At 50.6% G+C, this 16,567-nt stretch overlaps 8 protein-coding genes across 8 annotated transcripts; 5 read left to right on the top strand and 3 right to left on the bottom strand.

Moving 5' to 3' along the window:
* Positions 1-96: 96 nt before the first annotated feature.
* On the top strand, positions 97-443 carry ALT_6163 (uncharacterized protein; the record flags this gene model as incomplete). Its single annotated transcript, XM_033555579.1, has 2 exons — positions 97-336; positions 390-443. 2 exons carry the CDS (start codon positions 97-99, stop codon positions 441-443), a joined length of 294 nt encoding a protein of 97 aa, XP_033411470.1.
* Positions 444-640: 197 nt separating this feature from the next.
* Positions 641-1,751, bottom strand: ALT_6162 (carbon-nitrogen hydrolase family protein; the record flags this gene model as incomplete). The annotated part of the gene is made up of 4 exons (XM_033555580.1): positions 641-972; positions 1,032-1,444; positions 1,506-1,594; positions 1,677-1,751. 4 exons carry the CDS (start codon positions 1,749-1,751, stop codon positions 641-643), a joined length of 909 nt encoding a protein of 302 aa, XP_033411471.1.
* A 488-nt stretch (positions 1,752-2,239) lies between these two features.
* On the bottom strand, positions 2,240-4,106 carry ALT_6161 (glycosyltransferase family 2 protein; the record flags this gene model as incomplete). The annotated part of the gene is made up of 3 exons (XM_033555581.2): positions 2,240-3,234; positions 3,286-3,520; positions 3,579-4,106. 3 exons carry the CDS (start codon positions 4,104-4,106, stop codon positions 2,240-2,242), a joined length of 1,758 nt encoding a protein of 585 aa, XP_033411472.2.
* A 1,860-nt stretch (positions 4,107-5,966) lies between these two features.
* aspf1 (major allergen and cytotoxin AspF1) lies at positions 5,967-6,549 on the bottom strand (the record flags this gene model as incomplete). Its single annotated transcript, XM_033555582.2, has 2 exons — positions 5,967-6,413; positions 6,466-6,549. The coding sequence occupies 2 exons, from the start codon at positions 6,547-6,549 to the stop codon at positions 5,967-5,969; spliced, it is 531 nt and encodes a 176-aa protein (XP_033411473.2).
* Positions 6,550-7,354: 805 nt separating this feature from the next.
* ALT_6159 (DUF3632 domain-containing protein) lies at positions 7,355-8,207 on the top strand (the record flags this gene model as incomplete). The annotated part of the gene is made up of 2 exons (XM_033555583.2): positions 7,355-7,763; positions 7,822-8,207. The coding sequence occupies 2 exons, from the start codon at positions 7,355-7,357 to the stop codon at positions 8,205-8,207; spliced, it is 795 nt and encodes a 264-aa protein (XP_033411474.2).
* Positions 8,208-8,572: 365 nt separating this feature from the next.
* Positions 8,573-9,659, top strand: ALT_6158 (alpha/beta fold hydrolase; the record flags this gene model as incomplete). The annotated part of the gene is made up of 2 exons (XM_033555584.2): positions 8,573-8,740; positions 8,823-9,659. The coding sequence occupies 2 exons, from the start codon at positions 8,573-8,575 to the stop codon at positions 9,657-9,659; spliced, it is 1,005 nt and encodes a 334-aa protein (XP_033411475.2).
* A 480-nt stretch (positions 9,660-10,139) lies between these two features.
* On the top strand, positions 10,140-10,892 carry ALT_6157 (putative peroxidase; the record flags this gene model as incomplete). Its single annotated transcript, XM_033555585.2, has 1 exon — positions 10,140-10,892. One exon carries the CDS (start codon positions 10,140-10,142, stop codon positions 10,890-10,892), a length of 753 nt encoding a protein of 250 aa, XP_033411476.2.
* A 1,957-nt stretch (positions 10,893-12,849) lies between these two features.
* On the top strand, positions 12,850-15,312 carry ALT_6156 (potassium ion transporter; the record flags this gene model as incomplete). Its single annotated transcript, XM_033555586.2, has 1 exon — positions 12,850-15,312. The coding sequence occupies one exon, from the start codon at positions 12,850-12,852 to the stop codon at positions 15,310-15,312; it is 2,463 nt and encodes an 820-aa protein (XP_033411477.1).
* Positions 15,313-16,567: the final 1,255 nt, after the last annotated feature.

Genomic DNA, 16,567 nt, shown 5'->3' with positions numbered 1-16,567 from the left:
TATCATCTACGGTAAGAACGAATCGAATCCTCACTCGATTCGGAGCAGATACAGATAAAGCTGATATATATCCACCAGAACCCGGACGCGGGCAAAATGTGCGAATACCTCCCCGTCTACCACAAACCCACCGGCTGCGTTGCCTTCCCCAAGCACGTGGTCGAAGTGAAGGTGTACCTCGCCTGCTTGGAGATCACCAGTGACCCGACTGGCGCGAAGGAGCGCTGCGAGGACAAGGACTGTCATTTGGCTGGGTCGCTTGGCTCGACTCGGACCCGGGCGGAGTGTCCTCATTGTCTTTGTCCTCCTTGGGGGGTGATTGAGCCGTTGTATATTGTAAGTTATTTGATATGAATTTGGTTTTGGGTTGGTGCTGATTTTGGGGGTAGGTGATTAGGGACCAGGAGTTTGCTTCATTGATCACTCAGGGTGGTTTGTTTTGATTGGTTACAGAGCAGGGCCCGATCTCGATGGATGGAGCGATAGGTGCATGGTTGACATCGTGACGTCTCGTTGGGGTACCATTTGTGGAGCGAAGCTTGGGTGTGATGCAGAATGATGATAACGGCCTTTTGAATCTAGTTGAGCGTGGCCTGTAGCGCCAACAATGAGAAACGTCTTATGAACAAGAAAGCTGCGTCTATTTTGTAGTACTATGGCGATAGACATAATGCCAGCCTTCCTTGGCCATGTCCGCGCGGACCCGGTAATTCTCCTCGGCAATCTTCAACAGCCCCATATCCATATCCACCACAAGCACGCCTTCCTCTCTCCCCATCTTACCCACGGGCCCGACAATGGGGAGCGTGACGCGGGACATCCCGAGGAACTTCTCATCGGCACCCGCCGCATTGACGAAGACAACGGCGCAGGTATTCTCGAAGCAGCGAGACGTCAGCGTCGACTCAAGGAAGAGCGCTTCTGAGTCGGGGTTGTATGATAGCGCCTCGGGCGAAGCATCGTAACGAGTCCCTTGGTGGTCCGGTCAATCGTTAATTCACAAAAACAAGAAGAGAGAAGGGTCCACATACAAAAAGTAGGAATAATAACCACCTCCGCCCCATTCGCAATCAGTTCCCGGAATGCCTCCGGGAACGCCAGATCCCAGCATATCAGCAGCCCCACTTTCCCAATTGGCGTGTCGAATACCTCGTGCGGCGCTTCACCGGATGAGGTGAGGTGAGGCCGCTCGGGATGCCAGATGTTTTTCTTCCGGTAGGAGCCGAGAATGCTGCCGTCGTTGGAGATGAAGTATGCCGTGTTGTAGAGGCTGTAGCCTTCTTTCCTTTCGGCTTGGCTCTCGTGTCTTTCGACGATGCTCCCCGGGACGAGGCAGACATTCAGCTCCTTTGCGAGGGCTTGGTAGGCGGATAGGTACTTCTTATACTCGCCTGCCTGCTCGGCCCACAGGGGGTCCTCTGGAGCCCACCCGTTTAGATGGTATCTAGTCCGAATGAGTTAGAGTTCTTACGATGCCTCCTGAGTAAGGCAGACCAATGACTTACTCTGGTAGAACGGCTAGCTCGGCGCCTTGCGCGGCCGCATCCCGAATGTAATTGCATGCTCTGGCGTGGTTTTCTTCAATTGCGAGGTCCTGATGAATTCAGACGTTAGATCAAGCTTACGGGGGGACTCGGAGCGAATAAAATTCACGGTGCGCTCCAGATAGCAGTCACCGTGGTGCCCTTGGTAGTGACGTAACTTGCCTTGATGTGCCATTGGATCACCGCGACTCGACGGATTGGTGCCATTTCGGACGTTGTGGGTTGGGACACTCAATACGCGATTCTGAGAGTCTTTCGACGATATGAATCAGGGGGATGTACGCGATGGGTCGATGTACTTAGCTTTAAGGAAGTTGGAGAATCCGGCTGTTGGGGTAAGCTGTGGGGTTGAGCAACTCCATACCCCGCTTCGGGGTACCTCTGCCCTACGGAGTACTCAACCGTCAGTTACATCCAGTCGTCACCTTCGTAATTGCTGCCAACAAACAATCTCGCCTAGATGGCTATGCCGGTCGGCCAGCTGGTTATCCGATGCGAACATACTGAGAGTTGAAGCAACCTTTTGCCATGACCATCATTCAAACAGTGACTTGACTGGCGCCGAATAAGCTTCGAATGACTGATTTCAGGAGAAAAGACGTCTCATTATCATAATATTATTCGGTCTATCTAGCTTCATAAGTCATACGTATTAGTGACCGCTTACGCGGTCGTTCTTAAACAATATGTCGTAACTAGGCCATCGCTCCAGCCACCGAGAAAGTCGGCTTCTTGCTCACGCGATATACCAGCCTGTCGGTCCAGAAATGCGAAAAGACAGCATGAACTGTTGGAATTCCACCAAAGACAGTTCCTGCAATAGGAAAGCAGACGCGCTCCGCTAGCTGCGCAGGACTCCACCAGACCCGTTCTGAGAACCCTGCATCCGCCACGTTTGCTTCTTGCATATCTGTTTTCCGCGTGCGCACACAGAGTGCATGCCATGGCTCGTACAGGAAAATGCAGATATTCATTCCGATAAATGACGATGCGCGTAGGAGGTTGGTAAGGTCGAACGCCCACGCCATGGTTGGATGGAGGGAAGCTGGAGGCGTCAACAGAGTATAGATAGTAGAGAATAGCATGAGTATGATCAGATGGCAAGGAAGGAAGTGAGCTTCCCAGAGCAAATGTACCAGGGCAAGGTGCCTGGGCCGGAAGAACAGGCAGCGGCAATGAGAGCGAATGTAGCTGATGGTACGCCGTGCGGCAAAGCCCGAGTCAAGTGCACCCCACATATGCCTCAATGCCTGTCGATAACGGGCGCGGCAGGTATCCACCGACCGTCGCCAGCCTCGTCCAGTATCACTTGAGACGTTGCACTGGCTTGCGGGGACGTAGACCGGGCGAGTGATCACGTTGCCCGCAGTCTCAAAATAGCACTTGAGCATCATGTGCATGTCCTCTCCGATCGCAGTAGAATCACTGTCCCAGCCACCAATCCTCTCTGCCAGAGACAGCGGCAAAGAGTACACCGATGTCGGGATTGAAACGCACGTCCCAGGGTACGTGGTGGACAAGCCGGCGAAACCCCAAAGCAGATCTGCGCAACGGACCAGAACCGGGGTCTCGTGCGAGTTACGGTCAAAAATGATAGGGCAGCAATACAAAGTCCGATCTGCTTCTGAGATGTACGCATAATGTAGGCGCCGGATCTCTGTAAAGTAGTCCTGCCAGAAATGCGTATCGGCTACAACTCGGTTAGCGCCATAAATTGACCAGACAAAGGGACAACACGTACCATCCATAACAGTAACAATCACATCACAATGTCCCGAGTCCAGCTCTGCCCTGTGCACTTCCATAATGTGTCGGGCCGCAAAGGCCACATTTGAGCTCTTCCCTGCTATTTCCCCAGGTAAATTCGCAGGGTGGAAGGTAGCATGGATATGGCGGAAGGACGGTTCGAATGCTGATGCCAGCTTGGCTGCTTTTTCGGCGACCCCGGCTTCTTTCTGCTCCATTGCGAGGTATATCTGATTTGCAAGGTCCAATATTAGTTGCAGGAAGCCCGAATAGTCTCATTCAACCCACCTCATACTGTGTCCGTGCCCGTGGGTGGCTCGCCAGAACATCCAGCGTAGTCCGCAAAGTATGTAGATCCTCACAATAGTTCGGAACAATTATCGCGTGAATGACCTCCAGTCCATCACAATCGTGAGCAATGTCGCTCATCAGTGGATCAGATACATCTGAATCCGTGTCTGTGAGCGTTGAACTGTCCGAGAGCCACTTATCTTTGTCCACAGAAATGCGAGGTTGCGCGACATTTCGCCGTTGCAGGGCCTCCTTTGTCTTCCGTGTGACACTGAAAAGGGCCCATGCTAGACGCGTGGTAAAGGCGAACATGCTGACATGGACAAGGACGGTGTATATGACAAACAACTGCTGGGCCAGGTTGAGATGGTGCGGCTGGCTTCCCGGAGAATCTTTCGGCGATGATGGCAACGGGCCCTTCCATTTCCAAAAGGCGACTGCATCGCTGGAGGTCAACCGAAGAAGTACAATCAACGCAATAATACTGAAGCCAGGCAAGCAGCGTGATGCCCAATGGAAGACCATTTTGTGATAAGCCTGTTTAGTAAATACCTGCTGCAGAGTCCTTCACCCCGCAGAGGGGGGAAACGAATCAGTTCCCTACAAGAGGCCATGGTATATAACCGTCAAGAAGCTAAGAAAAAGGGGCCTTGGACAAAATGGCCCTATTACTCATGACCTCCACAGGGACACACTAAGGTAGCGGTCCGCTGGAAGCGCTGGAGTATATTGAGTATAAGGGCCTGACGAATGGACCATTGACAACATCAGAATAAGCATCATGGCCCTATCATTCGACGGTTCAGCTCTAGAAGGCTGTATATGATGATCAGCAATAGAGACAAGGTTCGTTAGCTGTGGTAATCATTCGAATCTGATACGGACATCAAAGCGCCTGCGAATGTTCAGTGGGCTGTGATTTTCAGGCGGATTAGCAGAAGCACCGTATCAGGTTCTCTCGCTTGAGTCAGCAGGTCAAACCCCTTTTCCACGTGCCTGGCCAAACTGGAATGAGGTGTTAACCATGAGCGGCAAGGACTCAAAAACGGCTTCAGAGTCGGAGGCTAGCAGAAGAAAGCTCCTTAGCAGTCCTCTGGGTGACAATGATCGGGCTCTTTCCATGCTAGCAACGCTCGGATCGGCTGTGGACTCTCTTAAGCTTTGAAAGCCAATAAAACAGGGTGTCAGGAAGGGGTCAGTTTCAGACCGTCTGTCCAGCATAGCACTCTCTATGTGAGTCAGACAAAAGCCATGAACATCCTTTGACAATCATCCCATGACCATTCGGAGTATACTCCCGAAAGGGAGACCATCATTTCCTAGGCGCTGTGAAGTAGTTTGGGCAGGCAACAGTGAACTCGACCCCGTGCAGTAGTGTCTAAGTGGAGGAGTTGAAGCGCAATCGTCGCATACGAAGTAAAGAATGGCAGCCAAAGCAGCGCCTGAGGCACACACATAACAGGCTTTACCCTTTTGGTAACTCGCACCGGCTACAAGAGAGGAATGGAGCCGGTCCACGTGTAGATCGCCACGCTGATTGGCTCGCTTGTGTATCTTGGGCCAATAGGCTCGAGCCAATGAGGAAGCAGCAAAGACCGCGTGGGCCAGTTGATGGATCAATTCAGTCCCTTGTCAGCTTCTTATTTCAACCCGTCGGCTTATCTTTACTCATCCAGCATGCTGATCAAGAGGGTAGAGGGTCACAGGAGGCTTGAGAAGATTAGGAAATGCACTCCATTCAGCCGAATGCTCGAGTCGGTCATGGTCCTAGTGAGTATATGGATTGACCCGTGGTTATGTCTTGACCCAAGATCCCGCGATAGACGCTCGCCCACTTTCAGGAGTATCTCAGCTGCTCCGACTCAAGATGAAAACAACCCAATTGCCTGTAGCTAGATGTCCAATGACCTTCAAGCAAATACTCACATGCAGCCAATCTTGCCTTAATCTCTACTTACACATGTCTGCTGCCACAGACATGGCTAGACAAGAGTTTGACGCTCTCAGACTATACTTCAATCACGGGGTGCATGAAACTTAAGGAGTAAGCGAGTTTAACCTGTGTGACCAGTCATGGTGCAATAGATTTAGCTGGGATTCAGGTCACTTACAGAAGAGCTCGACTGTCCTGACTACTAACTGCTAGAAGCTTCTTGATCTCGGTTGCAAATGTGAAGGCAACGTTATCTCAACACGAGCTGATACTAGAGGGCTCTAAACGTCTATCCAAATATCTAACAGTGGGTGAGCGAATGGCTGCGGCAATTTGCATCTTCGACAATGATAAACAAGCATAATTCTCCGGGTACCACTGGAGCCCAAGTCTACCCGAACAGTAAATCAGGCGCATTCTGTGGTCGAAGAAAGGGGTGGCGGTCTACATCACTAATGAGAACACAGTCTCAAGTCTCCCTGATTACCCCGCTGATGGGCCACAATGCCGCAAAACACCTTGTTGGGATATGTATAGATGACCCTCGCCGGACCCGGGTCTTCCTTGGGTTTCTTCGAGTCAAACTTATAGTCGTGGCCATCAGGGAAAGTCGGGAACTCCAGGAGGTAGTGGTCATCCTTGCCCATGCCGTTCTGGCTGTGCTTCGGGGGACGGTCACAGTCGGCTTTACCGAACTTAATGGGCGTTCGACCCTTGATGAGCTTCCCATCCCCGTCGTAGCCGTTGGTGAACCAATGCGGGTAGCTGCTACCAGTCTTGCCGTCGGAGAGAGGCGCGTGGTGAGAGTTGCTCTCGGCTTTGGCTTGATTGTAGAGAAGCCGTTTGTCTTCCCATTTGTTTGTCTTGGGATTCAGCTGTTGGTTGATGCAGGTCCAGGTCTATGGGTTCATGTCAGTTATCCTCTCGAAGGCCTCTTAAAGCGACGCTTACCGCACGAGTGTCAAGAGGCGAGGGAGCAGCTAGAACAGACACGGCTGTGGCAGCCAGCAGGAAAAGGTTTTTGATTGCGACCATCTTGGACGTAGTCAGGACGATTTTGACGATGTCATCCAATTTGATTGCGACAAGCGAGAGGATTCAGCAGTTTTTATATCTGGCATTGCTCGTTCAAGAGATGGGATTGTCCCGAAGATGCGTCTTTTGTCCCCTGCGCACCTAAGATGATTTTTGGTGGACACCCCTGTATGTAGAGGTAATTGTTGGGGCCAGAAGACGCCCCTTACAGGGTAGATCGGGCCTTGGACTGTCAAGTGGAGTGCGAGCTTTTGAAGTCAATGTAACATTGTAAGTTTAGAGACATGAGATGTTTTATCCTTGTGGTCAGTTACCTAATAAAGAGAGAAGGCATGGCCGTAAGCTGATGGAGCGGATCATTGACCCAAGCTTCATGCATGTCAGCTCTGAAGACTAGGCCTGGATTGCAACATGTAAGAGCTGAAAAGCGTACTGCCTGACCCTTGCAGGTGAGACAGTGAGCATATTCCAAGGGACACAACATGTTGGAAATACCTCGTTGTTGCCTGATTTCATTTTTTGGCCCCAAGTACACATGCCATTTGAAACACGACCTGATGTCAGATTCCAAGTAGACACCGTCAGAACAAATTGCGCCTCCAAAGAACTGCAACAGGAATACATCTCTACTCATCTCTACTTTAATTTTCTTTTTCTGTGCTTTTTGCTTCTCTTGTCTCCTTGTTGTGGTTCATATCACGCACTCTGTCACCCACCGTGTCTTCTTGTTCCCCGCTTTCTCCTTTATCACACCCGCTAAAACCATCATCTTGAACTCCAGAGTAAAGGCAGCTACTATCTCACTATGACTTCTCTCCATCTCGAATTAAATGACGACGATCCATGGTTCATCGAGGAAAAAATCTTTAAAATCCTGCAGGACTACCTACAAGATCCCACCGCATCCCCTGCAGCCGCAGCTCAAGCACTAGATCGACTGTTTCCTGCGAACCGTCCTGACGAGGATCAACCTGCAGACGAGCCCCGCGAGGAACCGGGAAGTTTTCTCTGGCACTTCTGGGGGGTGGTTCATGATGTGGCCCGGCAGATCCCCTACACCGCTCCTGAACAAGACAGGCTCGCAGAGCTGATCAAAGCCTTGAAAGGTCTATCTTCCCAGACCAAATCTGTCTACCTGGCGGCATGGGACTATACCTTTGACTTGTGGGGAGATTTGCCGTTGTTAGGTCCCACGTTCAGGGAGATGTATGATTGTACGTGTAGATTCATGCGAGCCGCTGCATCGTGATCTTCCCATTGACAGATTGATAGGTATGGTCTTGGATGATAAGGAGGAGCGTGAACATTGGCAGAGCTTGAATGCTTATGCTGCTCGCTTGACTAAAGATGGCTTAGCTGATTTGATCCTCTTCGCGAAATTTGCAATCGAAGGAATGTTAGAAGAGGATTTGGAGCACCGGCTCGCCGATAACGATCCCGGATCTATTCTGGAATGTAGGATAGCTGCGGCAGCGGAATGGGTCATACACTGCGGACAGAGACTTGTGGCCGAGGAAGATGAAGGGATTAGTATGGAAAATTGGCAGAGGTGTATGGAGAGGTTCAGCAGCGTCCCAGAGAATGCTTCGATGAGTCCACAGACTCGGGAAAGAGCTCAGAAGGCAAAGCAGGTTATGGAGTCTCTACACCCGAGATGAATATGTATTTTTACTGTAACTCGGCAGGAGATGTGTGTGTGCCATACGAGGTAGATTCGGAGATGCGATTGCGACAAATGCTCACAAGATCTCACATCTAAAAAAAAAAAAAGAGAAACATTCTATTTCCAGGAGAAATCTGCCCTGAACATGTTTCTCCACGAATTCATATGAGGTCATTGTCTATCGGGCATCACAAGGTCGCGTGACCCACAGCTGCTAGTGACGCTGTCTCGGGATCGGGCGCCAAGAGAGAAACAAGGAACAAGACCCAAGAAAGACTGCGGCCAGACCTCGGGAACGCCGGCTGCATCTTATAAAGTGTAAACCTAAGTTAACTCTCGAGGCCTGAACAGCAACCTAAAATGGCGCCTCTAACAGCTCAGGAGATCATCGCTCATCCAGCATATGAGACTGTAGACTGGAAACTCCCTCCCACCACCTCGGGACGGGCCCTGGTGGCTCAGAACAGGCGCGGGGGCCCGATCAACCTCAACTACGAGATCCATGGCACGGGACCCGTGAAGCTAGTTGTCAGTATTTCATCGCTTTCGTGCGTGCAGTAATCCCACTGCAAGTTATTCTCAGGAAAAGTACGATGCTAATTCCTATCAGTGGATCATGGGCCTAAATGCCGTCCTGAAAGACTGGAAGCGCCAAACCAAGTACTTCGGCCACCTCAACGGCTCGAAATACTCCTGCCTTGTCTTCGATAATCGCGGGGTAGGCCAATCCGACAAACCCACCTGCTTCTACTCCACAAGCGAGATGGCCCGCGATGTCGTGGACCTTGTCAACTCGCTGGGCTGGATCGACCTGAAAGCTCCCGCGACACGCGCCATCCACGTCATCGGCGCCAGCATGGGCGGGATGATCGCCCAGGAAGTCGCAATGCTCATCCCGGACCGACTCGCCAGCCTGACGCTCTGCTGTACGGCTCCGCGACTCGTGCGCACAACGCCCTTCTTCGAGAACCTGCAGCAGCGCGCGAGCATGTTCATCCCGCGACATGTGGACGTGGAGATTGACCGCATCGCGGCGACGCTGTTTGCGAGTGAGTTTCTGGCGCAGCCGGATACGGAGAATGAGGATCCGGTGTTGAATTTTCCGACGAGGAGGGATCGCTTTGCGGCGGGGCATTTGAGGAAGAAGGCGGATACGGAGTCGTATACGCCCAAGGGGTTCTTGTTGCAGGTGACTGCTTGCTACTTTCATCATAAGTCTCCGGAGCAGTTGAGGGCTCTGGGGGATGCGGTGGGTAGGGAGCGGATCCTTATTTTGCATGGGACGGAGGACCGAATGCTTACGTTTCGTCATGGAGAGCTTTTGAAAGAGGAGATTGGTGAGGGGATTACATGGAAGGGTTTTGAAGGCGCCGGGCATATGCTGGGGTGGGAGACGGAGCATGAAGTGAATCAGTCGATACAGGAATTGGTGGACCGGTTTAGTTGAGGTTTGATTAGATCTATTGTATATAAGCTGCCCTATACTCCAGAAGCTGAGCTTTTCCATCATTCTTAATTTAGTCCCTATGTGTTCTTTGTTTCAGGGATTGATGCAACGCAATCATAGAGAAAAGCAAAGAGGGTCTGTGCAATCTGCAGAGTCCTTAATACTAACCAGAGAAAGCGAATTTTGAGATTGGATATGATCTCTTTGCTTACCTGTTGTGATGCATCCGATAAACACGAGGCAAAATAGTAGGGCTGTGTAACCACCAAGCCCCCTATCAGTCACCTGCCGCAGGCGGCTGATGACAGCCTCAGATGCTCCTCAAGACGCATGCTCATCTCATCAACTCACAGAACCTTTCATCTGACCTGCCACTACCGATCACTTGATAGTCTGACATTTTGAGCCTCCAAGTAGCATAAATACCGGGCTTCTTCCAATACCTGTCCTTGTCCATTACCACCTACAACTCTGTCAAAAATGGCAGAAGTCACAGATTCCAAGGAACTTTCTCTTCGCAAAGGCGATTACCGCCCAGCAGAACCTGACGATCTACGGGCTCCGTGCCCCGTTCTCAACTCGCTCGCAAACCACGGGATCATCGCACGCAATGGCCGCAACATCACCGCCGCCGAGTTAAAAGCTGCGCTACGCTACCTGGGCATGGGCTTCGATGTCACCGCAATCCTGGTCAACGGCGCATTCAAGGTTCACTCTAACGACCCGAAGAAAGGGGCCCGGCTCGGACTACGAGATGAAGACCAAGTCAACGAAGACGGCGTACCCGTTCTGAACCTCGACCAGGTCGGCCGACCTCACGCCGTGGAGCACGATGTTTCTGTAACCCGACAGGACCGCGCGCTAGGCGACTGTATGCGCATGAACCCCGACCTTCTGGAGCAATTCCTCGCGGCTCCAAAAACAGAGAGGGGTTTCAGTGCGTCGGCTTTCGGTAAGTATCGCAAAATTCGATACGACGAGCAGAAGAGAGACAACCCGGCCTTGGAGTTTGATAAGATCAATAACTTCAGTGGATGTGCGGAGCTGGGAGCGGTTCAGTGTATATTTGGTCGGGGCTTCCCGTATCGTGTGCCGGAGGAGTATATACAGGTGCTGTTTGGTGAGGAGCGTTTACCCATCGAGGAGGGATGGAAGCCGAGACGATTGCCGCTGTTGTTGCCCGAGCTTGCGCCTGTGATTCTGAGGATTTCACATTTTGCGTCGCCTTTTTGAGATTACTATTGATTAGAATAAGCGGTGGGCAAGACTGAGCATTTGAGCGTAGTTATGCTGAGTAGCCATTGGCGTGCAATGAAGACTTAGCCTTCGCAGTCTGTTGCATGAATGAGTCTGACCGCTAATAGATTGACTTCCGGGGAATTTTTTCCTTTTCCCCGTCAGACATGTCCTGCGCTGATCACTTTTGTACTGGTGCATCGGATCAAGTCGTTATTTCGAAGACAACCCGTTTCTCCGATCTGCTGCGAAGTCGCTTGAGCTCAGCCACTTACCGAAGCTAGCGCGCCATGCTCAGGAATAAGGTAGCTCAAGTTGCTCAACCTAGTGCTCAGTTCTTGCCAGCAGTAACAGGGCAGTAAGGTACCGGCTAGGGGTACTTGGGAATGATTTGGCTTCCCTGGGCCTGTCGGAAAGTACCCAGTGATGCGGGCCGCAGCAGAACAATCTAACGAATAAACCTTTAATCTCAAAAAACTTTAGAGGTGGCTCCTACAATATGGAGAAGAGCATTTGTCTGCTCCAATGTCTGTAAAGAGTGATATTTCATGTAGACTCTAGGGACATACCTAGGTAGACTGAAACTGTTTGTGCGCTGTAAAGCGCAACAATAAATTACAGGTCAAAGCTTAATCTATTTAGAGTGCGTATTTGTGGTACCGAGAGACAAGTGCATCCCCCCCCACTTGAAACGTCCTAGGCAAACTGCAAAAGGCATGATGGAACTGAACTCCCAGGTCACAAATCAGAGTCAAGGTATTTTTATTTGTATTGAACGTAAATTACCGTCCCTGAGTTTTCACTGCTCTTAGGTGTTTCATCAGTATGTAGTGGAACTATCTTGAACGAGTTGTTATCAGTGGCTTGCATAGTGTATACCGCCTCTATTATGATGTCCATCAATCTATCAATAGCAGGATTGATATTACCCAGGGTGATCAACATCATGACAGCAGCCTGCAGGTATTAGCGTGGTGATATATGCACAAATCCTTGTATGGCCATGCCGAGAGCACAGCCGCTATCCAAGCGGTGCAGCCAAAGACCGTAACGATACATTCCTCAGGCATGCCAGATGGTCCAGTCCGGCCGGTCGCAGCCATCACAGTGCTGACCCGATGGTCGGGACTGGCCATCCCTCGGCCGCTACCGCTACTGGTAGGTGTCTGCACTGAACAGTCACCTATGGAGTGCTTCTCTACCTTAGGGGAACATGGAACAGAATAATACACCAAGCTTGCTCCGTACTGGATTTGTTCAAGTCTGGAATCTGGATTTGACTCCGCAGATCCACTTAAATCAACGCCCCCAGTGAGCGATTAATTAATAAATTATTCGGTTCCGTCGTCATGTTAGTTAGCATTTATTTTGATTTTTGATAGGCAAAATTTCGCACTCCCCGTCTAAACCTATTCCTGAACCAACCCCGGTCTATCGCAATTTTCTCCTTAGTCTTACGACTGGCCATTGCCATTTCTTCTCCGAATTTCCTTTCCACTTCTCTTCTTCCCAAGTTCTACTCTTTTCTATACCTCTGAGTACTGAGATTGGTTTTCTTATGCCTTTTCTTGCCTCTGGGGCCACCACAATTCTCAATTCAGTTCTGCCTGGTTGTCCTGCTCCACAATGTTCTTGGCTTTTATGACTGCTTGTCTTCTCCTGAACTACTACTTTCCAGTGACTCGAGGCTAACACTGGCTGGTTCTGGGAGTTGTTCTGCGCCCATAACTTGCGCGCAGCTTCGGAGATTTGCAGTGACGGAATTCGTGCGGTAGATCTCTCGTGTGGCGGCGGATCAACGTCCTTTCAACCCCAACCCCTCCTCGAAGAACATTACCCCGTTTCTTCGTTTTCAGGGAGTCTCGTCGACGGCTTATTTGACCGCAGAGGTTTCTTCGTGGACAGGATCGGGTGGTCTCTGCGAGACGCCCGCTGTCCTCCAGTTCCTGCCACAATGTATACTCCGGTGCTTCGGCGGTTGGCTTCGATGAAGTCCCGCATTCCGCTGATAAGCGGGCTTCATCTCAACTTTATCTCAGTGCATTACATCTACATCATCGCCATGACACTGATCACTTCCATTATGCTGTATCCAGGAGGTGATCTTGCCTATATTGACATCCTCTTCTTCTGTTCCGGCGCGGCAACTCAAAGCGGTCTCAATACGGTAGATTTCAACAAGTTAAAAACGTACCAGCAGGTGATCCTCTACTTCAGTTCCATGCTCACGACGCCGATTTTCATCCACTCCGTCCTCGTCTTCATCCGGCTGTATTGGTTCGAGAAGCGGTTTCAACATATCGTGCAGGATACTCGAACGATGCGTTCTACCAGAACGAGAATGCGAACACTGAGCCGCGATAAGGATGCAACTTCGTTGGGAAGGGAGGAAGCTGGTATTAGTTCTCGCCCGATTGTTGTGCTGCGCAATAATACCCAGGGATCCAATGAAAGAGGCCGCGAGGCGGCTGCTGGAACCCCCGAGTATGGATCGACTCCAGGCTCGCCTTCCCGATTGGATAGGTCGGACAGTTCGGAGGTTCAGACAGGTGGTCCGAATAGCACCTTAGGGCTCGGCTTGGGCAGCCTTCGGGTGCCGACGCAGTTGGATCCGGAGCATCACATTGCTTTCCTGGAGAATCAACGGAAGAATAAGGGGGCATTGCGCATTCCCAGCCCTCGGGAGTACGACCGTGGCGGTGTTCCCGAGGTCCTGGAGGAAGCAGATGATGAAGGCGAGGGATCCAAGCGGACGCATAGCAGCGAATCTGACGACGAGAGCTCTCGGAATTCGGAGGAGTCCGACCAAGTTGGACCGCTGGAAGGGCCGCACATCACCATCAACGAACCGGACATACAGCAGACGAGAACCAGAAATTCGACGTTCCCCCGTCTAGACACACGTCCCACTTTTCGGGACACGAAAGATCTGAACGATACATCAGCCCTGGAGCGTTCAAGGTCACGACGCCCTACTCTTAGCAATCTTGTTCGCTCCTTGACCCAAGAACGGGAGCGTACAACACTTCCATATCTCAGCTGGAACGCTACTGTTGCACGAAATTCTAACTTCGTTGATTTGACCGAAGAGCAGCGTGATGAGCTGGGAGGCATCGAATATCGAGCCTTGAAGACTCTGGCCATTGTACTCACTTCTTATTATCTCTTTTTCCACATCCTGGGAATGGTCTGCCTCGTCGGTTGGATCATGACCACTCGCTGGGGTCAGGTCGTTGAGCAAATCGGACAAGGTCGTCCTTGGTGGGGCATCTTCACCGCGGGATCTGCTTTCAACGACGTCGGCTTCACGCTGACCCCGGACTCCATGACCTCGTTCCAGACAGCTATATTTCCTCTTCTCCTCATGACTTTTCTTATCATTATTGGCAACACCGGCTTTCCCTGTATGCTCCGGTTGATCATCTGGGTTCTGTCGAAAATTGTCCCACGCGAGAGCGCCGTCTGGGAGGAGCTCAAGTTTCTATTGGATCACCCTCGCCGATGCTTTACCTTACTTTTCCCGCGAAACGCGACCTGGTGGCTGTTCGCCATCCTCGTGGCGCTGAACGGGATTGACTTGATCTTCTTTATTATCCTCGACTTGAACGATCCGACTGTTACCTCTTTGTCACCCGGCATTCGGGTACTCGACGGCCTTTTCCAAGCAGCATCCACGCGGACTGCTGGATTTGGCGTGGTGAGCGTAGCGGACCTTCACCCTGCAATACAGGTCTCCTACATGATTATGATGTATATTTCGGTTTTCCCCATCGCCATTTCCATGCGAAGAACCAATGTCTACGAGGAGAAGAGTCTCGGCATCTATGCGGGGGATGACGAAGACGAACCACAGGCCCCCCCAAGTTACATCGGGTTCCATTTAAGAAGGCAGCTGAGTTTTGACCTGTGGTATGTCTTTCTCGGGCTGTTCATAATTGCCATCGTGGAGGGCAGCCGCCTACAGTCAAATACCGACTATGCTTTCCAGATGTGGGCAGTGCTCTTCGAGATTGTTTCCGCGTATGGTACCGTTGGCCTGTCGTTCGGATATCCAGGTGTCAACACGTCTTTCAGTGGCCAGTTCAAGGTTTTGTCAAAGCTCATTATCATTGCAATGCAAATCCGTGGTCGACACCGTGGTCTCCCATACGCCCTCGACCGTGCAATCTTGCTTCCATCGGAATCTCTGAAGGACAAGGATCTGCAGGATGCAGAGAGACGAATGCGTCGGCGGGTCTCCAACCTCAGCGCCATGTCTGGGATGGACCGTACTCATTCGCAAGCGCGGACAGAGAATGGTGTCGCAACAGGCGCCGAGGATAAGGACAGGGGTGCAGCGCAATGGACAAACGGGGACAATATCATCCGCCGGCACTCGACAATGCGGTCGCAAAAATCCCAGAGATCCCAGCGGTAGGAGTTTGTCATTTGAAAGAGGGATAGACCAGTGCTCTTTAATTATATGGGTTGCCTGACGCGTTTCAGGTGTCTGGTGCCGTACTGTTGGGGTTGCACATATTATTCGAAGTCTTCACATATATATGAGGGATTTGTTTATTGAGCGTCTGTTATTTGGCGAGGCCTTATTATTATTGTTTCGATATCGTCACGGCGGGAGATCCTGTCAATAAATAGATATGGTTGACCACTTACCTTTATATATTGAGCAACACAGCTGGCTGTTCATAATCATGAATTGTTCCATGTTAAAGCTCCGAGACATCACTACACATTGATTAGGGCAAAATAGTATGTTACAAGGATCTGCCAGTCTTCTGAAACAGCTGAGACAGAAATTGAGATCGTCCAAGGCTAGCCCAGAATTGTATATGAATAGTCGGTGGACCACTCCAGGCAGCAACCATTGAACTGAATCTCAAGATAAGGTATGAAATCTGCAAAGGACTTTACTCGACTTTCTCTGCCTGTGTAATTTCTGTCCTTGACTTTGAAATTGGCTGACATCGAACGCCAAAATTTGCAAGTTGCACTGCATGACGCAAACGGTGCTCCGTACCTGTATGTATACACATCCTTAACAACAGTAGAAGTCAACTCCAAGGCGTGACATTTTCCGTTCCCAGTTACACCATGAGGGGCCTGCAAGGGTGAGTAAAACTATCATCAATATCTACTAAAGATTCGTTGGAATTACGACATGGACGTTATATAGGGTATGGTGTATTATGATCTTATAGCGCCGCTTTGCAGTAATTTTCTGATGTTGACTGGGTGATTGCTTCCCACAGAAAGGGCTTGTTAGTCTTGGCGGAAGCTTCGCTTTCTCTCTCGCCCTTGCCTCGCCCTTGCCACAATACAGAACACTACCGTAGTACCTCGGTTTTGATGAGCAGTCCGTCGAACAATTACTTTGTTACTTTCTAACTGACGACGCCTTTTTTGGGTGGAACCGACTTCTGGATTTGTTGCCTTGCAAAAAGCAAGAATACAGTGCTGTATGAAATGTACTTAATGTCAGGTACCATGCCTGATATGGAAGCCGTGTCTGTTTTAGGTCTAGCGTCAGGGACCACAGTGCATACATTGCTTGTTTCAGACGGTTCCCACGTCTGGTGGACACTTTTGGCTCTCTGTACGGAGTACACCTTATTTGGTTGATATAAGATTGAAAAGAAAACATGAAAGTGATCCCTGAAAGACTTCATATTGGG

Source organism: Aspergillus lentulus, assembly GCF_001445615.1.
Source record: "Aspergillus lentulus DNA, contig: Alt12, strain: IFM 54703, whole genome shotgun sequence".
Taxonomy (NCBI): domain Eukaryota; kingdom Fungi; phylum Ascomycota; class Eurotiomycetes; order Eurotiales; family Aspergillaceae; genus Aspergillus; species Aspergillus lentulus.
The sequence above is the reverse complement of the archived record's forward strand: the minus strand, read 5'-3'. Positions and strand labels throughout refer to the sequence as shown.